General features: G+C 38.5%; 1 protein-coding gene and 1 long non-coding RNA gene across 3 annotated transcripts in view; one reads left to right on the forward strand and one right to left on the reverse strand.

Moving 5' to 3' along the window:
* The window catches only part of GRM5 (glutamate metabotropic receptor 5), a 565,234-nt gene that overhangs the window by 444,127 nt on the left and 96,164 nt on the right, over positions 1 to 24,943 (forward strand). For both annotated transcript variants that reach the window (XM_032640370.1, XM_032640371.1), the window contains exon 5: positions 24,399 to 24,645. In XM_032640370.1, the coding sequence (XP_032496261.1) occupies positions 24,399 to 24,645 (247 nt within the window). The remainder of the gene's footprint in view (positions 1 to 24,398; positions 24,646 to 24,943) is intronic.
* The window catches only part of LOC116757904, a 147,975-nt gene that overhangs the window by 31,152 nt on the left and 91,880 nt on the right, over positions 1 to 24,943 (reverse strand). Inside the window, exon 3 of the long non-coding RNA XR_004351110.1 lies at positions 466 to 564. This is a non-coding gene — a long non-coding RNA (uncharacterized LOC116757904). The remainder of the gene's footprint in view (positions 1 to 465; positions 565 to 24,943) is intronic.

Below are 24,943 nucleotides of genomic sequence, written 5' to 3' on the forward strand. Positions count from 1 at the left end.
CTAAATGCCTATTATGTGCCCCTCATTATTTTTTTTAGGTGCTGGAGCTATAGCTGTAAACAAAACAGACAAAAATACCTGCCTTAATGGAGCTTACATTCCTGTTAGAGGAAGATAGAGTAAAACAAAATAAGTAAGTTACACTATATTAGATGATGATAATTGCTAAGAGAAAGATAAATTAGGGAAGCAGGATTTAGAACATTAGAGAGAGCACAATTTAAATAGGGTAGTCAGGGACTTCCCTGGTGGTCCAGTGGTAAAGAATCTACCTTCCAATGTGGGCAAGGCAGGTTCGATCCCCGGTCAGGGGACTAAGATCCCACATGCCACGGGGCAACTAAGCCCGCGCACCACAACTACTGAGCTCACGCGCCTCAACGAGAGAGCCCGCACGCCGTAAATTACAGAGCCCACGCACCCTGGAGGCTGCGCACCACGACTAGAGAGAGGAAACACACTTACCACAACTAGAGAGGAGCCCACGTGCCACAACGAAGAGACCATGCTGCAGTGAAAGATCCAGAACACCTCAATGAAGGCCCCACGTGCCGCAACTAAGACCTGACGCAGGTAAAAAAAAAAAAAAAGAAAAAGAAAATAAATAAATAAATATTTTAAAAATAAATAAATAGGGTAGTCAGGGACAATCTTACTGAGAAAGTGACTTGTATAAATCTCAGGAGGAGATGAGGGAGTAACATATGGGCAACAGGTAGACACAAGGGAAGATGATTCCGGGAGTAGGAAACCACAGGTACAAAGTCCAGAGAGGGTCATGAGCTGCCATATTTGAGAAAGTAGTTGGAAGGCCAGTATGGCTGGAGCAAAGTAAGTTCGGGAAAAGTAGTAGATGATGGCAGAGGTAACAGAGGGTGAGATCTTGCAGAGTCTTATTGGCATTGCATTGACCGTGGCTTTTACTCTAGTGAAACATGAAACCATTAGAGGATTTGGGCAAAGGAAGGACTTGTACTGGCTTTCTTTTAAGATCACTTTGGCTATCGTGAATAAATGGTAGGCATGGGCAAAAAAGCAATCAAGGAGACAATTAGAAGGCTATCGTGGGACTTCCCTGGTGGCACAGTCGTTAAGAATCCGCCTGCCAACGCAGGGGACACGGGTTTGATCCCTGGTCTGGGAAGATCCCACATGCCACAGAGCAACTAAGCCCATGCACCACAACTACTGAGCCTGCACTCTAGAGCCCGCAAGCCACAACTACTGAGCCCACGTGCCACAACTACTGAAGCCCGTGCACCTAGAGCCCGTGCTCTGCAACAAGAGAAGTCACCGCGATGAGAAGCCCACACACCGCAAAGAAGTGTAGCCCCCACTCGCCGCAACTAGAGAAAGCCCGCACGCAGCAATGAAGACCCAATGCAGCCAAAAATAAATAAATTAAAAAAGAAAAAAAGAAGAAGGCCATCGCAGTAATAAGATGACAGATGATGCCTTGGATCCACACAGTAGCAGTGGAAGCAGTGGGTATTTTTAATTAGTGAAAGTCAAGGAAAGGGAACCTCCATTTACTGAGTTCTTCTCTATGCCAGGCCCTTGAATTGCAGGGCAATTCAAGTACAGTTCTACCATTTATTCTTCATATAATTCTTTGGGTAGTAGTAGCGTATTTTGTTGAGTAGGAAACTAAAGCTTGGGGAGGTTCACTAGTTTTTCCAAGACAGGTTGCACCACAAGTACTGAATTCAGTCTGACTCCAGAGTCCACACTCTGCTCACTCTACCACAAGGCCTCTTAGGTTTAAAGCACTGGGGGGAAAGTGTGACTCAATTAGTAAGAGTCATGGTAGTCTACGGATAGGAGAAATCAGTGCAGATCAGGGTATCCAAGGACAATTGGAAGGGACAGCTTGGATGTGATATGGGTAAGTGGAGAGGAGGGGGTCAAGCCAAAAGAATAGCCTGAGCAAATGAGAAAGCAGTGCTGGAGTAGAAGAGTCCATGATGAAGAGGGCTTCTGCTTGTTTAGGGACAATAATGAGTCATTAGAGGATGCATCTGTTTCCATGGTGACTCCCACTAAGCTGTTGCTTCCAAAATATTTACTGATTAATTCAAGGCTTCATGACTCTCAGAGCAGTTATTAAATATGACCTAAGTGGCACATGATTTCTTTTCAAGAAATAAAGTATTGATCCAAATTCAGGGCATTTATTAAACTCCTATTACAGCTTCTTTATTAAATTATCATTTTTTTGAACATCCATTAAGCAAGATCATGAGCTAGTTCAAGGGTTGTAAGAGAGGATGCAAAGATTAGCTAGTGGTTGATCTCTTCCTTCAGGTATATTATAATTTATCTGGGGATACCTTTAAAATAAGGTTATATATGTTAAGTAGAAGATGATGAAATGGGTCTTAAGAGCTCTAGGCATTAGAGAAGGTAGAGAATGCTTGTGTCTGGGGACATTAGGGCTTAATGATATGGTTAGCATTTGAGTTGAGTCCTGATGTTTGGTTGGGCTGTGAGAGGGAGAGTTTGAGGCAGAGTATTCCAAGCTTAGAAGACTAGAAGAATTGCAGAATGGAGTTAAGAAAATACAAGGCCTGTTCAGGTGATGGAGGGTATACTTGTTCAACCAGAGTGGAAGTGTCATAATGTCACAACAGATAAGCCTGGAAATGAAAGTGGGGAAAGATTTCTTAAGGATCGCATATGCTAGGCAATGACATGGGGAATTTTCTTCTACATATTAAGTAATTTACGAAAAATTTTGAGGCAGAAAATTATGTAATCAAAAATCACATTTAGAAAGGTTAATCTGACAGTATCATTTGGAGTTTATTGGATGAAATAGAGGTTAGCACTGGATGTGAGCAAGAAATAAACTTTTATTGCATTAAGCTACTGGGAATTTGAGGGTGTAACAGCATCTACTGTCGGATGACAGAAAAGTGGCATAACCTTGGTGATCCTCTGCAGGGTTAAGGCAGGGAGAGAAGTCAAGGGTGACTTCAAGATTTCATTAATATGTTATTGAGAAATTTTGTTAACAGGGAAAATAGAAAAGCGGGACAGAGTGGGTAAAGAAGATGAGTTTCACGCAAAATATTTCAAGTTTGACGTTACACAGGTAGAAATATGTAAAGACAAATAAGAGAAGTGGAACTGGTACCTTAGTGACGTGCAGTGCTAATGAAGAACCCCTGGAGCAAAATTACTAAGTCAGTAGAAGACTAGAAGCCTGGATGAAAGCACGAAGAACTCAAAGCTAGAAGCCAATGACAACTGTCCTTAATATCTATGTTTCAGACAGTAACTACAGGAAGAGCAGGGACCATGAGAGACCTAAAAAAGTTTCACAAAGAAATGTGAGGTAAATTTATATATTGATGAATATGACAAATGTGCTTAAAATGTTTCTTGAGTGGTGGATTTACATAAATGGAAAGTTAAGACATCACAGTAGGGGGGGCAAGCTTTGGCATTTGACAGGCTAGATTTATATCCTGGCTCTGCCACTTAATAGCTTTGGTACACAAGTTGCTGAAACTCTCCTTCCTCACTTTCTTCAGATGTAAGTTTGGGGTGATATTAAATGCCTACTTGATAGAGGCCTTATGAGAAGAACATCGACTAGTACCTAGGAAGCACTTAACAGTGTCTTAGTCAGTTCAGGCTACCATAACAAAATAGAATAGACTGGGATATTGGAGTTCTGCACCAACCAAGATCAGGGTGCCAGTATGGTTGGGTTGTGGTGAGGACCTCTTCCTGGCTTGCAGACAGCCACCTCCTCACATGGCAGAGAGAAGGAGAGCAAGCTGTCTGGTATCTCTTCTTATAAGGACTCTAATCCCATGATGAGGGCCCCACCCTCGCATCTCATAGGCCCCATCCCAAATACGCCCCACAGGCCCTATCCTAAATATCAATACACTGGCAGCTAGGACTTCAACATGTGAATTTTGAGGAGACACAATTCAGTCCATAGCACGTAGTCTCCAGCATTCAGTAAAATTCAATAAACCATATCATTATGAGCATTTTTCTTCTGCACAATATTTTTCTCTAGCAATTTCGTAGAGCTAAGAATCTCAACACTTCAGAATAAATAAAAGAATGTGATTCTAAAAAAGAATGCAGCCAAAATTCACACTGTATGAAAAATGCAACTCAAACAATTCTAAGTCACAAACCTCTACAGGGCACAGTAGAGAGAAACACAAGAGCTTTGTGCATTTATAAACCATGTGCAAACTCTTGCTTCCACAAATGTTAAAATGTTTTCCACATTCTGCTTGAATTGGCATATGTTATATCTGGGAAATTCTAGCAAAATATAAAAACAATATCCAAGGGTGCTTTATGGTTAGGACATTTTAACTAACATATAGTAAATTGCTTCAAAGGCGGGGGGAATGTTTTTTAAACCCTGGATAACTAGCTGTAATTGGACACCATGTGCGAGATTTGGACAACAAAATTGGTGTTTGAACTGACCATCTCAGAAGCACATGGCAAATTTTCTTTCCTAGGAGTTCCCTTGATGCCTGAAATTTTCAGTTTCCAATTGCACTTTCTCTGTTGTTATTTTTCCTTCCTTCCATGTCTCTCAGTTTCTTTGGATAAGGTAAAGAAGTAGGCATGGACCAGGGTTTCCTTTTATGCTCTAAGGCAGTATTTAATTAAACCTCAATTAGTGATGAGAGAGAAGAAAATTCATCTGGTGATTCTTTCTCTAAACTGAATTAGCTGGTTCAAATGGTCACAGGTAACTGGAGAACGTTCTCCATTGTGAAATCAGCTTCCACAGTGCAAGGCATCTGCTATCCTGGTGAGGAATTGTGAATTAAATTTGATGTCTGCATTCTCTTTGTCAAATAATTCAGCTCTGGAAATCTTTTGGTCCATGATTCTACTTCAATATAAAATTAAATAATTTGCCTCTGTTGGACTGTAGGCACCCATATAAACCCATAGAATACTGGATAAAGTTAAACCAGTAATTATCATAAAAATTAACAGTAGAATTGGAATTCAAATAATTATTAAGTAGCTGCCCAGCTGATAACAGGTTGCTTTTCCAAACAAGAATTTGACTCATGTCAGGATCTGGGTTGTAATCACTGGAAACCAATGTTAGCTTGGCTCTCTTAAGTAAAATAAATAAATATAATTATAAATAAATACTATTACTTGGAAGAATATCGTGGCCTCCCAGGATCTACTGGTAGCTGGAGGACTAAGTTTGGAAACTTGGACCAGCTCCCAAGGGCCATGAAACAAGAAGCTCAGCTTTTAGCAATTTGGCCAGAGTAAAACTGCAGTTGGACCCACTCCGCTCACTTCATTGTAAATAAATACTGGCCATCCTTTGATTTGCTTCACTTTCTCCAGATTCCTGGGAAGGAGCTTCCAATTCACTGAGCCTGGGTCGTATTCCTATTACCTGGCAACCAGGGCACGGAGAATGCAAGAGGATAAGGCTACTTCAATTTCCCTAATGAAAGGAATATACAGCCTTCTAGAATCTAAGTACAATGAGGTACTAAGTACAATGAGTACATCAATATTAGGAAGGGATTTGGATTCTAGGCAGCCAAATAGTGAAGATTACTATAGCTTAATTCAATAACAGGAAATGATATAAGTGGTCTCATTACCATCATCATTATCATAATTAGCATTTAATAAGCAGTTATTTGCTTATTAAATTTGCTAGGTTCTATCTCATTTTATGCTCCCAACAATCTTATGAGACAGCTTAGTGTCCTTTTATTGAAAATGGAAGAAAATATATACTTAGTGAGATTAAATCACTTGCCCAAGATTACACACCTAGTAAGTAGCAAAGCAGTCTCAAACTTTAGGCTGTGTAACTCCAAATAAGCGAAACCATGTGCACCCACATGGAATTGACTTCCCTGCTGCCACTAGGCAATTTTATAGATCATTAAATACACGAAGTGCTTAACAAATACTTGCTGAAACCTCGGCTAGAACAACTCTGATATATAGCTGGTGCTCAGTAAACACCTGTTGAATGAATAAAGGAATGTATTTTACATGTTTACTAAAAGACCAGGTGTCAAGAGACAGGTGTCCCCTCCCTTCCATAGTTCCCCGCCAGCATGCAGCTCTGAGCCTTGTGCTGACTTGGCGATCCCATGAACCAAAGGGACTGAAGTCCAGGTTATAATGAAATCAAGGCATATTCATAATGGTAAGGTAAACTGTATTTAAGCAGTTGCTTATCTTTATTACTGTTAATACATGATAATATTTTAGAAAATGGCTTTTTTAGATAAGAGATTGTATACAGTTGAAATGTCTTTGTGAATCCTTTAATGTTTTAACTCCATGGTTTTCCACTCTGCTTTAAAAAAAACATGGATCAATCCTGGAGACTAAGCGGAGAAGAATATTTCAGACACTGTGCAGAGACATCGATGGATGGGCCGCAGTTAACATATCCAAGGACAGGTCCCACCTTGACCTCCAGCAATAATTAGACTTAAGAAGCAGGATTTCTTTTCAAAGGACAATAAAGTCTCAGTCCTGAATTCCTTCACTGGAGATAGTTATCAGGCCAGAATGAGCCAGCTCAGAGATTTCTTTGGAGAACTGGTATAACTTGTTCTCAGATCTGTAGATTATAAAATAATAACACTAACTTATTAGAATTGTAAAACAGTTCAAGGTTTCCTCTTGCTCTTTCGTTCACTTGCTCTCTCTTGATCCTCAGATGTTATTATTGTTGTTGTTGTTTTACAGATGAGCAAACTGAGGCTCAAAGAGATTTCCTGGCTTGCCGAGGCAAGGACATATAACTGACAAATAAAGAGCTAAAATTTGAATCTATGTTCTTTTAATTATATTGTGCTGCGTTCTGTAAATGCAAAACAAACCCATGGGACGTGGGTTTAGAGTCTAGAAGACAAGAAAGTTAATACTTCAAAGAATGGTTTCTTATATTATACCCCCCCATGATTCTCTATGTCAATACAGTGCTAAAGTGTTTGAAAAATGTTCAATCCAGATACTGGCAGTGCTTTACAATCTGATGTGTTTTCAATCTATTAGTCCTTAGAAAAATTGTCTCATGTCTGCGAACCTCAGTTTCCTTAAAAAAAAAAAAAAAAAAAAAAGAGAGACTAGTTCACTAATGTTAACATATCCAAGTAGTAGCTACTTACAGAGCTTTTGTAATGGCTAAATTAGAACAGTAATTTCTCAATAAATATTGCCCATTACTACTAATCAGAATCTTTTACCTATAACTTCTCATTTATTTGCTCAAGTGCTATCCTCAGAAGTTAGTAAGGATGATTACTCTCATTTTCAAGGGAAGGAAACTGACATTTACAAAAGTAACCTTGTTGTGTTTACAAAAATGGGAGATGCTGGTGCAGAAAGGTCAGTCTGTAGAGCCAGATCAAACTGAGTTTGAAATCCTGCTTTACTCAGTTTTAGCTTTCTGTTACTGGGCATTTTATTTTAACTCTCTGAGCCCAAATTTTCTCATCTAAACAAAGGCAGAAATTAATGCTTAGTTTTTATGTTTGCTGTGAGGGTTAAATAAGGTAATGAATGTCAAGCCCATAGCATCTAGCATGTGTGGGATACCTTCTTCTCCCATCTCTTCTCCTCTAATGACTGCCTTTGAATAATTCAAAATAAAATGGTTTATAGAAAATAATCATTGTCATGGTCAAAAGTGATATTATTGTGATTCTAAAGTAACATCTACAATAAAGAAGCTAGTACAAGTGGCACGGTAACTAGCACAGTCTGAGGAAGGTGCTTCATAAATACCTTTTGATAAAAATGATCCAGTGTCTCATTTTATACAAATCCTTCTACCCTAATCAAGTCTCTTGTATTAGACATGATAATTAATTTTCCATGTGTACAACTTGCAAACTCTGCGTCTTGTAGCTGAATTATTTGCAGGTTTATACACTGCAATGTAATTCTTTTTTTCAACTTTCTACTTCACTTCAATTATAGTGCTTACTGTATGAGATAGGGTTTTCATTTAGCATGCTTGTTATTTTTAATTAGAAGTAAAAGTTTTAATGGAACTTAAATTTTTAGCATCACTTATTTTCAGAAGCATAAACTCTGGAACATTTTGTGAATAAAACATACAGTAATTCTCAAATTTTCAAAGGTACGGAGTGCTAATTTTACAAATATCTTAGACTAATCTAGTGACTGCTTGTATTAAATTGTACTAGGTATACAGCAACGGCAATAGTTTCCTATGTAGTACCGTTATGGAGTCTTGACTTCTACATGTATTGTCTCTAATTGTCACAACTCTACAAGAAGGTATTGTTTTCTTTATTTTCCAAATGAGGAAGCCCTGGAAAAAGAATTATCAAATTCTACCTGAGAAACTCTAGCAAGGCTTCACAGTAAAGTGACCATTAAACCATGTTTTAAAATATGATAGGAAGCTCATCATATAGAGATGGGAAAGCCAAGTCTCCAGGAAATATTATGAAACACGATTAAAATGAAAAAGAATAGTCGTGAAGATGGACCAATGGGTAGAGCCGAATAAGAAAGGTCTGGCCTAGGAGTTTGGTCTTAGTATAGTAAGGAGAGTGGAATGCTATGGCTTTTTGCTACATACTCTTTTTTAATAATATCATTACCACCAGCCTTCATATCCCTGTGGCATTCTTCCTTCATTTACATACCATATGGAAGTTCCTCAAAATACTGTAATGTGAATGAAAGAGATATGCTATCTGAAATAACATATCCATCAGAGGGCTGCCAACCGGCTGTTCATGGTGAATCATTTAAATTTAAAATTTGGTGTTCTGCACATAGAAGTGTACAATCTCTGTTGAGTTTCTGTAACTCCCTGAAGACACGTCTTCTTTCTGCAGATGCTGCCTTCATTTGCATTTCAATATGAGCATTTAGGGGTCAACTGCCTGTATTTCAGGCGCAGTTTCAATTGGAGTAGCTACGGATATTACAAACTGGTGTCTCTCTAGGCTTATGGCTACAGCTCTGGGTTCCCAGTGTTGCCATGCTTCCTAACCCAGAAGAGCCCACATACAGTGTTGGGGAAAAGGCTGAGTGATTTATGTGATGTCATCAGTTTCTTTAATCCTTTTGTAGGCTGTTTCTTCCAGCTTGACATCACTAGTCTCTGTCCAAGCCCTACGTCACCTAACCAGTTTTTTATTTTACTAATCTTAACCTATGCTCCCAAGAAGCTACCTGCAACGGCATCTTCATTATAACATTCATTTCTCTGTCTGGCTCACTATACAGTAAGTCTATTCGTATTCATCCATAATTCATATGACCCACCAATATATTAGTGACAATATTGACCACTGTTCTGGGTGCTGGAAATACAATATATGCAAGATCAACGTGGGCCCAATCTGCATGAAGCTGATGGTCTATTCTGAACTAATCCCTGAATCTCATGATATGTTTAGAGGCTTTTGCAGAAAAGAGGTGCTTAGCAAATGTTAAATGAAGGAATGGGTTGCTCACTCGATGCCACTGTGTTAGCAACTGTGGAGGATACAGTATAAACAAGACAGTTTTAGTCTTCAGGATGCTTTTACTCTGTGGTGGGCACAGACAAGCACATAGATAATTCTAATGCATGGCAGAAAGCATTACGTGTCAGAGGTATAAGCACATTTCTGCATAAGCCATGTAATGGCAGAAGATTAATTCTGGCTTGGGGGATGCTCTGCCCTTCTGTCACAGCAGGAAACAAATTATTGTCTTATCCACTGAGCATAAATGGAATCCGTCTGCCAGATGCATGAGGAATGAGTAGATTTGAAAAATAAATGAGTGGGGAGAATTTGTTTCACTGCAGTTTTTTTCATTGCCATGTTACAATATGTTATCCAATGGACTCTTGTAGATTTATAATCTCCTTCCCTTGAATCTCTTCCCTTACATCCTCCTTCCCTTTACTATCTTTCCCCTACTGGTGGGTAGAAAGGAAGTAATGAAGACAATCCCAAAGTATTTCAGTATCTAGTATAAGGGCTAACACAGAGAACTAACTTGGGATTTTTTTTTTTTTTAATAAATTGTTGCTGCTTTCATTGCTCTATGGTCATTAAGTTCATTTGCTGAAAACAATGTTAAATCATGGTTTCCTTTGCCTCCCATATGAAAACAGTACTAGTCCAAGAGTTTGGACACAAAGGGTCTGGGGCCGGCTGCCACTAACCAAACGTACAACTTCAGGGAAGTACTTTTCCCTCTCTTGGCCTTATTTTCCTCCATTGAGTTTATTGGACCAGATTATGAGGTCCCAATCTCCAATGAGTACAGAGCCAAAGAAATGATGTAAAAGACAGAAGTAGGTCAGCATTTGCCATGCGAGAGTCTGAAGCCACTACCGTGATATCTTCTGATCTTTCCAAGAGAGCCTAAAAAGCTAGATTTTTATGTGAAATTTCCATAAAATGGCACTTAGGCCAAACAAAACATAACTAAAGGCCAAATTCAGCCCAAGAGATTGCTTTCTGCAGCTTCTAGAACTAGATGCTTTCTAAAGTCCCTTGTATCTCAGACATTCTCTCATTCTGCATTAAGACAGTCTGATTTCCCTTTGTTTAACAGCTACTTCAAAGTTCCGGCTCCCCAGATGAATTAAAGAACATGTTTTGAGTGCTGTAAAATTAAATTGTAATCACATATTGAAGGATTCCAGTTTCTGCTTATCCCTTTGGAGCCCTCTGATTTGATTAAACAATAGTAAAATTAGGATTGAATGTTAAGTGTTCTAAATCAGGGAATCCAGTTTTGAGGAAAGAAACAAAGAGGGAACAGCCCTCCTTCCCTGCTTCCATTTCCTCTCTCCAGGCTGCTGTGGGGCAGATCCAGCCTCAGAGCAGCTGACAAGTTTGGCCTGGCACAAATCCTCATGCCTACAGTGGGCCTGGCCTTTAGTAGACGCTAAAAAATAATCCTTGAACACTGTAAATAACTGCTAAATGAAGTCTAGTTCTTTTGTGCATTAACATGCCAAAGAATTAACATGTCCTCTCTTTCCTACCACTTAGTAGCTGAGAAAAGAGGGCTGGATAAAATGATCCATTTCAATATGTGCACTTAGGACTTCAAAACTTGCCTAATAAGGTGAAACTCCTTGGGCCCATCACAAACTTCTATCGTTGAGTGTTAGAAGTTTATAGGCTGAGTGTTTCTGAGGATAGAGATACCATGTTACTCATGTTGGTATTACCAACATCCAGCAGAATGTCTGACATACAGTAAGGACTCAATAAATGTCTGTTTAATCAGTAACTTAATTCATCTCTGAATGAGTCAACAAATAAATTACCTAATGAGCCAGAATTTCTCTCTAGGGCCTAAGCAGCAAGAACAAAGGAACTGAATATAATTCTGAGTTCTATTAAGACAGCTAAAGAAAGGCTGTGTCAACCAAAGGAGAGCAGACAGATTGGAAATGTAGACAGAAGATCGGTAAAAGGCGGTGGAACTCTTACAGCACCCCCAAGTAATCAAAGACAGTCCCTTTAGTCCAGGTGTCCTCTTATGATTCTAGATATTTCAAATATAATGTTACCTTATAGAGAACATTGATCCTTAAAAAACGGGAAATCAGCCTGGTTCGCTTTAGGCTACAAGTTCATACCTGCTTTCTGTGGGCTGTGGTTCCATTGTCAGTGCAGTTCTCAAAGCCTCTGCGGTTCTATCAGAGTTTTCTGCACGTGTGCCCCGCACTGAGTGGTAAGTCCTGGACTTAGGCAGTGTTCTATCCTATAGTTCACTTCTCAAAACTCTGGTGTGCTAAGTAGGGTCAAATCCATGGCTTCACAACTCACTGGGGAGCCCAGGAGTTCATACTCAATTTTGTGTGATCATTTTCTTGAGCTCCCCCCTCTCCATGGTCTCCCTGACACTTTTCAGCTCCTAGCCTCTCCCATCCCCTTCTTGGTCCCCTGGGCAAAAATCTAGGCTTTAGTTTCTACCTCTGCCTCACACATCCTATTCCCCAACTAGACTGCCATGGGAGCCAAGTGTGGGGAGGCTAGAAAGAGGAAAAAAGCAATAGGGAGTTTCCCCATACTTTTGGGACAGTTCCTTTGGTCATAGACAAGGGTTTCCACCCTGAATTATATAGGTGCTTGCACAGCCACCATGGTCTTTGCCACACCATCTCTGCAGGACTGCCCGGGGGCTTGCATAAGAAAACGAACAAATAAAAAACAAAAATGGAATTTCCCTCACTCTGACTTGTAGGGTGCCCCTTTCCAGTCTTCAGACCAGAAAGGAGAGCATCTCATAGAGCTCTTTCTGTCTGGTGCACAGTTCCAAGTTTTGGGCTGCCTTCGAGTCTAGACCTGGAGACTCTGGCGGAAAAGATCCAAGAATCTCATGCATGGCTCGGTGGTGTTTTCAATTCTGGTTTCCTTCCCCAGTCCACTTGGTACCACTTTTCAGAATCCTCAGAAAGCTGCTCCAATCATTCCACTTGGGGTTTTCAACTGCATTCCGTGGGAGAAACATGGTGGAGAGTGCTTACTTCATCTTGATTAGACCAGAATTTTTCACATGAAGTTTGATTAGAGGGTGGAAGCATAGAGGATTGCTTAATGGGATTGTATGGACCACCTGGCAGATTCTGTTGTAAACTGGCATTGCTGTTTAGTTTTATTTAGTGCCGTTCTACAAAGCAATGATTGCTCTAATAAACTGATTTGACAATCTGAAGACCAGACCTGGTATTTGGTGATACCCTTTGAGACATCCTGTCATGCATCAGGCCTCATTCATATCCTTAGTATATATTAATAGTGCCAATTATGTGTCAGATGCTGTGGAAGGCACAAGGGCTACCTCTGTGAATGGCACAGAAGCTTTGTCCTCAGGGAGCCCACAGTATACTAGAAATCAGCCATGGGTCGCCATCAGTGCTACAAGAGGACAAAGCAGAGCCTTAAGTCTAGATTAGGGACAGATGTGTAAACAGGCGATTTCTTTATAGGGTGCTTAGTATATGATAAACATCAGCACCCGTGCTATAGGAGAACAGAGCAAAACCTTAATTCTGAACTGGAGGAGGGTCATGAACGACTTCTGAGTGGAGGTGAGTCCTAGACACACACAAATTAATAAGTAGAAAATCTAAAAGAAAGTATGTTCCAGATGTATGGCGGGAAATGCACAGATGCCCAGATACAGGAGAGAAGAGTTTATTACGTGGCTGCCAGAAGTTCCAAATAGCTGGTGCATAGAGTATGATGGATCAGAACAGAGGGGCAAATAGAGGGCAAGATAGGAAAAGGTCTTGAAGGTCAGGACAAGGTATTTAGGGTATAATTTGGTTATCAATTGAATGGTTTTAATAGAAGACTAACAAAATCAGTATTGTGCTTAAGAAAGACCACTCACTGTATATCTACCCTGGAAACACAAAGATTTGAGCAGGGCAAGATTGGAGGCAGTCGGATCTGTTAGGAGACTGTTGGAGTAACCCAAGCAAGAAATTGTAAGACATTCTGAAACCAGTAAAAATATATCCATACAAGGGAACACTATACAGCCAGTAAAATTAGTCTAGCATCTCTACATATTTTGAAAGAGTGATCAGGAGCTCAAAAAGAAGTCTGATATCTGCGACACATCCAGTCAGTCAGCGGGTCATGTCAGTTCTATTTTCCAAGCATGTCCTGAATCTGAACACTTCTCACCGTCTCGACTGCTGTCACCCTAATCTAAGCCACCAATATCTCTTGCCTGGTCAATTGCTTTGGACGCTGACTGATCTCCCCGTTTAACATGTCAAACAGCACTTCTGATTCCACACCCACACCAACTGATTTCTCACACTCAGTGTCATTCTAATCCATCTAGTTGCTTAAAAATGAAAACTTGAACTAATCCTTGATTCTTCTTTTTCCTTAACACCTCACATCCAATCCACTGACATATCCTATTCTCCCTGCTTTCTATATGTAATTAGACTCCTACCCTGGACTAAGCCACCATCAGCTCTTAGCATCCTATTTCATTATTCCCTAGGTTTTCCCACTCTCATTCTATTTTCCATCCTCAATGTAAAATTTTTTAAATGAAAACATGATCTTTCTCTGATAAAGACACTCCAAAGCCCTATATCATACAGCCCTGTCTAGTTGTCTTACCTCGCATCCTGCTTCTGTTCCCCTTCCTCACTGTTTCACCCTTTCTTTTATTCCTCAAAGAACACAGCAGTTAATGTCTCTGCTTGGCAACATACTTCTTCCAGATCTTTATATTTTGAACCAAAAGAAACAAACCAGATCATTAGTAACAGAACTTGGGTCAGGGACCAAGTAACACAGATCAATTTATTTAATCAAATGCTTAATAAGTATAAACTCATTTAATCCTTGTATAAATCCATTAGTAAGTTACTATTATTAAACCCATTTTTTCAGGCACAGAGAGGCTAACGACCTTGGCCAAAGTCACACAGCTGGTAAGTAGCAGAGCTGTGACTCTAACCTGCTGCCTTGTTCCAGAATCTGTACTCTTATCCTCTTTGCTCTGCTGCTCTTAGTAGTTGACGTGCACCCTCTAACACAAAGTAAGACAGCATCTTGCAGATTCACCCCCTTCAGATGTGTGATTTAGGGAGGGGGTGGAGACAGACAGAGATCTAAGTCTAAAGAGATAGGAGGCACAAGAATTCCCTAAGCAGCCAGTATCTCCCCCATAGCTACAAATATCGAGTCTATTGCATGAATTGCTTTCAAATGTGGGTACCAGAGCCCGCATCCACAAAAAGATAAGCTTGTCAGTTACTGACAGTCATCTTGATTTCCTTAGTTTCTTCATCTTTAGTGGAAATAGCTCCTAGCTCATTGAGTTTTATGATATTTAAGTGTTTTGTAAAGTATTTATTTTGTTAGCACACATTTTAACAGAGCTCTCTTAGCTACCTGAAGCTCACAGCCCATCCATGAGCTGCTTCTTCTAATGGAGGAAAAAGACTGAAAAGTAGATGAAATGGTGTAAGCAGAATTCAAACTTGAATTTCACTGAATTGACCCCTGTTGCATCCTGAATGCTCAAACAGATTAAGATACCTTTCTTTAAAAACACATGCAAAAATACTGAATCACTACGCTGCACACCTGAAACTAACATAATATTGTAAATTAACGATACTTCATAAAAATAGATAGATGATAGATAGATAGATAGATAGATAGATAGATAGATAGATAAAATCATTGAAGGGGGAAAAAACCACCTGCATCAAAATGACTTAAGGAGAAATTACAAAGGTTAAACTTCCATCACTTTTCTTCTGGCAGATTTTTTTCTTTTTTTTTTTTGTTTTTGAATTTGCAATCATTTGGAATGTTTGGGTGACAAGGGAAAATAGTCACCAGGAACTTCCTCAAGACCCTAATGCTGCCCAAAGAGGCCAATTGTTCCCAGATGCCCAAACAACACCAAAGGACTCGGCAGGTTGTGCACAAACACGTGTGTCATTTGGTTTTCAAGCTCTTGCTCTCGGTCAGCTTCTGGGCCCAGGTCTTAAGCAGAGCTAGTGGGCATTATTTAAGGAAACAAAAACACAGCACTTTCCAGGAAAGATCTAATCTTGTTACTGGTTTGTTTTCCCTAACTTTATGTCTTAATCAGAGTATTTTTTAAACGTGATACAGTAATATTGTTCAGGGAGTGCATATTTCTAGAGAAAAGCAATATAGTCGCAAAAAGGACACTGATCTTGGTGTTAGAAATTCTTGTCTACTTCTGATTTTTATTATCTCTGTGACCTTGGAAAACATACTTGACCTGTCTACAACTCCACTTCTTTATCTCTACAGTGTGGATAGAGTATTGATGCACATAACTGATATATGCAGAAGTTATTTTTTAAAGTGTCATACAAATGCAAATTTTCATACTTGCCCCCATCCAATTCAACAAGCAGTACAGTAACCAGGCCCCAGCACTGTGATTTGATTTACAAATGAATAAGGCTCAATTGGCCTTTGTGCCAAGTGCTGTCTGTTGTCCACAAGGCATAAAGAAAAATCAGGAAGGGAGCCTGAAAGATGATGGCCAGAGAGCTCTCCTGGGCATCACATGAGGAGAGACCTTTGGCTTGCTTTCATTCTCCAAAGTCTTAACCACAAAACACAGTGGCTAAAGGTTATTATGATTTACATTTTGGTTCAGTTACTATTTATGAAGCATCTACCTTGTGCCAGGCTCTGTGCAAGGTATGGATGGCTTTTCTATAACATTTCATTCTCACATCCCCTTTGCAAGATAAAGGTCACCATTTAAAGGTGATTAAACTGGAATTTTAGAGATTTAAGTAACTTGTCCAAGTCACAAAGCTAGGAAGACATCAAGCAGGAATTTAAACCTAGATCTCTCTCTTCTGCTCATTAGAGGAAAAACAAAAGAGTGAGAATCAAACTACCTACTATCTTTTAATAGCCACGAAAGCACCTACTGCTGAACCTTGATAGTTGGTTGGGAGGCTGAGTTGCAGTACCTGGCTTAGGCTCAAGGTCAAACCGCTAAGCATGGCCTCAAAGGCTACTGCTGCCCAGTGAGTTTTCTGGAAATAGAATCAGTCAGGTAGAGTAACTCTGCCTCCATTTAGCGAGTTCCATGGAGGAAGGTAGAGATGGACTGACTTGGGAACTGGATGTTTCAAATTCTCCTTCCCCTAAGTATGCCCACATTTCTATAATAGAGTGTGTAGGGTACCTGACAGAGGTACAGGCATACCTATGAGATACTGCAAATTCGGTTCCAGACAAACACAATAAAGCAAATACTGCAATAAAGCAAGTCACACAAACTTTTAGGTTTCCCAGTGCATATAACAGTTATGTTTATACACAATACTGTAGTCTGTTAAGTGTACAATAGCATTATGTCTTAAAAAAGGTGTACATAACCATAATTTTAAAATTCTGTATTGCTAAAACATGGTAACCATCATCTGATCTTTCAGTGAGTCAGAAGTAGTAGCAGCAAAGAACACTGATCACAGATTACCATACCAAATATAATAATAATGAAAATAGTGTGAAATTAGGATTACCAGATGTGACAGAGACATGAAGTGAGCGAATGCTATTGGGAAACTGGTGTCTATAGACTTGCTCAACACAGGGTTGTGAAAGACTTACAATGTGTGAAAAACACGATATTCACAAAGAGCAATAAAACAACGTATGCTTGTATAGAGAAAGTGATAGAGAGTTTGGAAGAGAAAGCTTAATTTTAGTATCTGCAACCATGGTGGACTTCATGAAGGAAGTGCTCCTGGGGCCCTGAAACATGGATAGGGTTAGTGTTAGTAGGGTTAGGGAGGAAAAGAAAACAGAAGGGATAGTCTAAATTAGAGGGGACAGTTCTTTAATTCATTCAACGAATATTTGTTGAGGAGCTACTATGTGCCAGGCATTGTTCTAGGAACTGTTCTAGGAACTGGTAAGGAAAAAATGTCGGGAAAGGAAATAGGGAGTGCGTTGGGGGAGTGGAATGGAGATGAGATTTAGAGAGGATATCAGAGAAATCTCATAGAGAGGATGATATTAGAGGAAAGACCTGAATTGGGGAGGGAATAGCTCTACACATCTCTGAGGCAGATATTCCAGGTAGAAGGAACAGCAAGTACAAGGGCCCAGAGGCAGGAGCATGCCTGGAATGCTTGAGGATCAGGGAGGGGGTCGGTGTAGCTAGAGAGGAATTATTTGTTTATTTATTTATTTAACGATCCATTTTTATTAAAATACAGCTGAATACAATATTATGTTAGTTTCAGGTGTACTACCTAGTGATTCAACATTTATGTACATCAGGAAATGATCACCACAATAAGTTTAGTAACATCTATCCCTATACAAAGTTATTACAATATTACTGGCCATATCCCTTATACTGTATATTATATCCTCGTGGCTTATTTATCTTATATAACTGGAGGTCTGTACCTCTTAATCCCCTCTACCTATTTTGCCCAATGCCCCCACCTCTACCCTTCCCTCTGGCAACCACCCATTTGTTCTCTGTATGTATTTTGTTTTGTTTTGTTCATTTGTTTGTTTGTTTTTAGATTCTACATATAAATGAGATCATATGGCATTTGTCTTTCTAACTTATTTCACTTAGCATGATACCCTCTACATCCGTCCGTGTTGTCGCAAATAGTAAGATTTCTTTTTTTTATGATTCAGTAATATTCCACTGTGTATATATACCACATCTTCTTTATCCATTTATCTATTGATGGACATTTAGGCTGCCTCCATGTCTTGGCTATTATAAATAATGCTGTAATGAACACTGGGGTGCATATATCTTTTCAAGTTAGTGTTTTTGTTTTCTTTGGGTAAGTACCCAGAAGTGAAATTACTGAATGTATGATAGTTCTATTTTTACTTTTTTGAAGACCCTCCATACTGTTTTCCACAGTGACTGCACCAATTTACAAGCCTGCCAACAATGCACAAGAGTTTCCTTTTCTCTACATCCTTGCCACCACTTGTTATATGATACTAGCCATTCTGACAGGTGTGAGGTGGTATCTCGTGGTTTTGATTTGCATCTCCCTGATGATTAGTGATGTTGATTATTTTTTCATGTGTCTGTTGACACTCTATCTGTATTCTTTGGGAAAATGTCCATTGAGGTCCTCCACTGACTTTTAAATTTCACTGTTTGTTTTCTTGATGTTAAGTTGTATCAGTTCTTTATATATTTTGGATAGTAACCACTCATCAGATATATTGCTTGAAAGTATCTTCTCCCATTCATTTTTTCATTTTGTTACTGTTTTCCTTTTCTGTGCAAAAGCTTTTTAGTTTGATGTAGTCCCATTTATTTATTTTTGCTTTTGTTTCCCTTGCCTGAGGTGACAGATCCAATAAACATTGCTAAGACTGATGTCAAAGAGCATACTGCCTATGTTTTCTTCTAGGGGTTTTATATTTTCAGGTCTTACATTTAAGTCTTTAATCCATTTTGAGTTTATGTTTGCATATTGTATATGAAAGTGATCCAGTTTCAATTTTTTGCAAGTAGCTGCCCAGTTTTCTCAACACCACTTATTGAAGAGAGTATCTTTCTCCATTGTATATTCCTGCCTCCTTTGTCATAGATTTTCCATGTAAGTGTAGGTTTATTTCTGAGCTCTCTTTTCTGTTTCATTGATCCATGTGTCTGTTTTTGTGCCAATAGCATACTGTTTTGATTACTGTAGGTTTGTATGATCATTTGAAATCAGAGAGTGTGATACCTCCAGCTTTGTTCTTCTTTCTCAAGATTGCCTTAGCTATTCAGGATCTTTTGTGGTTCCATACAAATTTTAGGATTATTTGTTCTAGTTTTTGTGAAAAATACCATTGGTATTTTGATAGAGATTACATTGAATTTGTAGATTTCCTTCAGTAGTATGGTCATTTTAACAATATTAATTCTTCCAATCCCTGAGGAGGGTATATCTTTCCTTTGGTTTGTGTCATCTTCAGTTTCTTTCATCAATGTCTTATAGTTTTCTGAGTACAAATCTTTTATCACTTTGGTTAGATTTCTTCCTAATATTTTATTCTTTATGATGTGATTTTAAATGGGCTTGTTTTCTTAATTTCTTTTTCTGATAATTTGTTGCTAATATATACAAATGCAACAGATTTCTGAATACTAATTTTGTATCCTACAACTTTAATAATTCATTGAATACTTCTAATAGATTTTTTTTTTGGTGGAGTCTTTGGGGTTTTCTATGTATAGTATTATGTCATCTGCAAACAGTGAAAGTTTTACTTTTCCCTTTCCAGTTTGGATTCCTTTTATTTCTTTTTCTTATCTGATTGCTGTGGCTAGGATTTGCAACTTGATATTGAATTAAAGTGGCAAGAGTGGGCATCCTTGTCCTTTTCCTGATCTTAGAAGAAATGCTTTCAGCTTTTCACTGTTGAGTATGATGTTGGCTATGGGTTTGTCATATGTGGCCTTTATTATGTTGAGATACATTCCCTCTACACCACTTTGTGGAGGGTTTAATGGACGTTGTCTTTTGTCAAAAGCTTTTTCTGCATCTATGGAGACAATCATATCACTTTTATTCTTCAATTTGTTAATGTGGTGTAGCACATTCATTGCTTTGTGAATACTGAACCATCTTTGCATCTGTAGGATAAACCCCACTGGATCATGGTGTATGATCCCTTTAATGTACCATTGAATTCAACTTACTAACGTTCTGTTGAGGATTTTTGCATCTATGTTCATGAGTGATATTGGTCTGCAATTTTTTGTGTGTGATGTCTTTATTTTTGGTATCAGGGTGATACTGCCCTCGTAGAATGAGCTCAGAAGTGTTCCTTCTTCTTAAATTTTTTGGAATACTCTGAGAAGAATAGGTGTTAACTCTCCTTTAAATGTTTTGTAGAATTCACCTGTGAAGTCATCTGATCCTGGACTTTTGTTTGTTGGGAGGCTTTTTTTTTTTTTTTTTTTAACGACTGACTTAATTTCATTACTAGTAATTGATCTGTTCATATTTTCTACTTAGTCCTGATTTGGTCTTGGGAGACTGTACGTTTGTAGGAATTTATCCATTTCTTCTAGTTTGTCCATTTTATTGCCATATAATTGTTCATAGTAATCTCTTATGGTCCTTTGTATTTCTGTGGTGTCAGTCGTAACTTCTCATTCATATTTTATTTTATTTATTTGGGCCATTTCTCTTTTGTTCTTGATAAGTCTGGCTAAAGGTTTACCAATTTTGTTTATTTTTTTCAAAAACCAGCTCTTAGTTTCATTGATCTTTCTTATTTTTTTTTAGTCTCTATTTAACTTATTTTCATTCTGATCTTCAATATCTTCTACTAATTTTGGGTCTCATTTGTTCTTTTTATTTTCTAGTTCCTTTAGGTGTGAGGTTAGGTTGTTTATTTGATTTTTTTCCTATTTCCTGTGTTAGGCCCGTATCACTATAAACTTTCTTCTTAGAACTGCTTTCACTGTGTTCCTTAGATTTTGGATCATTGTGTTAACATTTTCACTTATTTCCAGGTATTTTTTTGACTTCTTCAGTGACCCATTGGTTGTTTAGTATCATAATCTTTAGTCTCCAAGTGTTTGTATTCTTTGTAGTTTTTTTCTTGTAGTCAATTTCTAATCTCATACTGATATAGTCAGAATTTTATTTATTTATTTAATAAATATTAAATTTATTATGGCTTGTTTTATAGCCTAGCCTGTGTTCTATCCTGGAGAATGTTCTATGTGCACTTGAAAAGAATGCATATTCTGTTGCTTTTGGGTGGAATATTCCATATATATCTATCTATTAAGTCTGTCTGGTCTAATATGTCATCTAAGGCCAGTAATTCCTTATAGATTTTCTGTCTGGATGATCTGTCCATTGATTTAAGTGTTAAAGCCCTCTTCTACTATTTATTGTATTACTGTCAATTTCTCCTTTTATGTTTGTTAGTACTTGCTTCATATATTTAGGTCCTCCTATTTTGTGAGCATATATATTTACAATTGTTATATCTTCCTCTTGGATTGATCCCTTTATCATTAGGTAATGTCCTTCTTTGTCTCTTTTTACAGACTTTGTTTTAAAGTCTATTTTGTCTGATATAAGTATTGCTACCCCAGCTTTCTTTTTGTTTTCATTTGCATGGAATACCTTTTTCCATCTCCTCACTTTCACTCCATGTGTGTCTTTAGATCTAAAGTGAGTCTCTTATAGGCAGTGTATAGATAGGTCTTGTATTTCTATCCATTCAGTCACTCTATGTCTTTTGACTGGAGCATTTAGTCCATTTACATTTAAAGTAATTGATAGGTATTCACTTATTGCCTTTTTATTCTTTGTCTTGGAGTTGTTTTGTAGTTCTTTTTTGTTCCTTTTTACTTTTCTTCTCTCTTGTCTTATAATTTGATGACTGTTGTTAGTGTTATGTTTGGATTCCTTTCTCTTTTTTGGTGTGTATCTATTATAGGTTTTTGGTTTGTGGTTACCATGAGGTTCATATATAACAACCTATATTTATAGATGACTATTTTGAGTTGATGATCTCATAAGTTTGAATGCATTCTAACAACCTTATGCTTTTACTACCACTATCCCCCCACCATTTTATGTTTCTGATGTCACATTTTACATCTTTTAATTTTGTGTATCCCTTAACTACATGGCAGGGAATTTGGGTTTTACTTTCAGTAACAACGGAGCCACTAGAAAGTTTGAGCAGAGGAATATCATAATCTAACTCTTTTCTTAAGAGAATTTTTATGGCTATTGAATTAAAAATTGGCTGGAGTGGGTGGAGAATAGTTTAAGGCAGAAAGAAAGAGTCCAGTTAAAAGACTATCACTGTAATCCAGACAGATGATATATCTTAAACCTAGTAGAAGTAGATTTGTGTGAAACAGTTTAATTCTGGATATTCTGAAGACAGACCAAATAAGAGTAAACAGGGAATGAAGGAAAGAAAAAAGTCAAAAGTGACTCCCAAGTATTTGACTTAACACCTGGAAGAATGGAGTTTCTAGTGGTATGAGGTGAAATGTGGAAGTGTGAATAGAGTCTGTGTAGAAAAGGAAATTGTAAGATTTGGTTAGAAAGTGGCCTAGGGCCAGTGTCTAGTCCTGAGATGGAAACAAAATTTCCCGTGTTATACTTATGCTGGTTTCCCCAGGAGCCTCTATGCCTCTACAGTTTGAAAGTCATAAAAATCATGTCATCTTTGGAGAGTTCCTATTTCTCTCTCTTTAAAAAACTTCTCCCCAAATGGCATGCTCTTTCCTTAGCTCAGCTGTTACCTTTACCTTATACCCATGCTCTTCCTGTATGTTTCGGTCCTCTCCATTCCTCAATCAACCAGGCCTGGTAGTAGATTCCACCTCTTAAACACTTCTGTCCATAATCTTGGCCTCTACCCTCAGCAAAGCCATTTTCACCTATCGCTGGGATCATGGCATTACCACTCGATGGGTCTTCATAATTCTACTCCGATAGCCCTTTAAATCTTTCTCCAGTGTACCCAGATTGATCTTTCTAAAACAGAAATCTGATCGTGTTCCTTCCTATTTTAAGCACTACAAAGGATCCCAGTGCTTATGATAAAGTACAGTGATCTTAATCTGGCCAATGCAATCCTGCCTTCCTCTACTACTTCAGTTCTACCCATTCTCCTGCCTGCTACCCCATGTTGCAAACATTCCAACCTTCTTAAAGTTTCCTAAACATAGTTTGCTCTACCTCATCTATGAACCTTCAAACATGCTTTCCTCCACTCTTCATCCAGCTGATACTCAACCAAAATGCTCAGCTTCAGTGAGTTTCTTGGTCTAGTGCCCCTCCCTATTCAGTCCTGCCCTAGCACTTAGCCTGCTTAAATGCCCTTCTGCCCTCTAGACTCTAAGTAAACAAGAGCAATAATCATGTCTATCTTATTCTACATTATATCCCACACTTCCAGCAAGTTCTGAGCAGTCAGAACTAACAGGCACTCATTCCATATTTGTTTAATCAGTAACTCATACCAAATGTTAGTTCTTTAATGAAACATTCCCAAGAGCCCTTCACTGGAAGAGATGGCTTCCTCTCTGGGCCTCCACTGAAAGGGATCACTCCCTCTTTGGGCCTCTATAGATTTTAACTCCACATCTATTACAGATTTATCACCTTCTACCTTTAATGTAGCTACATAATTTCTCTCTATTACTGAACATGTTTCCTCTTAAGTGCAGAATCCATGTCCAGTTCACCTTTGTATTTTCCCTAGATCATCATACACAGAGCTTTATGTATACCCAGACTCCAATAAATTTTATTTAATTAATGAATGAATTAATAGGGCTTAAATATTATATTTCAGAATTTCCAAATAGGTCAGTTTATAGGGCACATATGCTTTGAGGTAGGAAATGATGGGTGATAAATCCCAATAGGTAAGTTGAGGCAAGATGGTAGGGGATCTACTTTGCTCAACTAAGACTTAATAATTTAGAAACTGGAGTTTTTTATTTTTTTTTTGGAAACTAGAGATTTTTGGAGGATATCTAAACCAAGGAGGTATATTATCACAGCTGAATACTTGGGAGATTAATCTGTCCTTAAGATAAATCTTGTGGTGCAGAAATGGAGTGCTATCCTGCATTTATCCCTAGAGTGTGGCAATAGAGGAAGTGAATCTTGGTACTGGTGAGGATTCAGCTCTGTCTTTTAGGTCTTGGGGAAAAAAACTGGGTATAGAAGACAATTATTAGGCATACTATTTTGGCACCTGTCCTTAGTATTTCCTCTGGTTTTAACTCTGATCAATTGTTCCAGTGCACTCTCAAATTATTCAGAATCCATAGAGGTAGCTATAGTAGAAATAAATTTCAAAGTTAATCCCTAATTTGTTTTCCAACAGGTTCTCTGACTCTGAGAACACATCATGTTCAAGACTCCAAAATGGGATTTGTGATCAATGCGATCTATTCCATGGCCTATGGGCTCCACAACATGCAGATGTCCCTCTGTCCAGGATATGCGGGCCTCTGTGATGCCATGAAGCCAATCGATGGACGGAAACTTTTGGACTCCCTGATGAAAACCAATTTTACTGGGGTTTCTGGAGACATGATCCTATTTGATGAGAATGGAGACTCTCCAGGAAGGTATTGTTACAATTCACCTCTAGACAATAGAGCCTGGTCGAGCTATCTCTTGATCCTCAGGAGCCTGTTTCTCTCCTTTGTGGTTATCTAGGCTTCCTGGCCATGTCTGGCTAGTTCTGATATCACAAAGTGAGTAAAGACAGAGAGGGGAAGCCCCATTTCCTGTGGCCAGGAAAAAATATTAATGCGGATGTCTAAAACGTGCTGTTGGAATCATCACCACATTTCAGAGACTCAAACTTAGAGGCAGGAGCCTCACATTATCATAGATAATTAAAAGCCGGCTCTACGGTTTCCC

This window comes from Phocoena sinus, chromosome 8 (assembly GCF_008692025.1).
Source record: "Phocoena sinus isolate mPhoSin1 chromosome 8, mPhoSin1.pri, whole genome shotgun sequence".
Taxonomy (NCBI): domain Eukaryota; kingdom Metazoa; phylum Chordata; class Mammalia; order Artiodactyla; family Phocoenidae; genus Phocoena; species Phocoena sinus.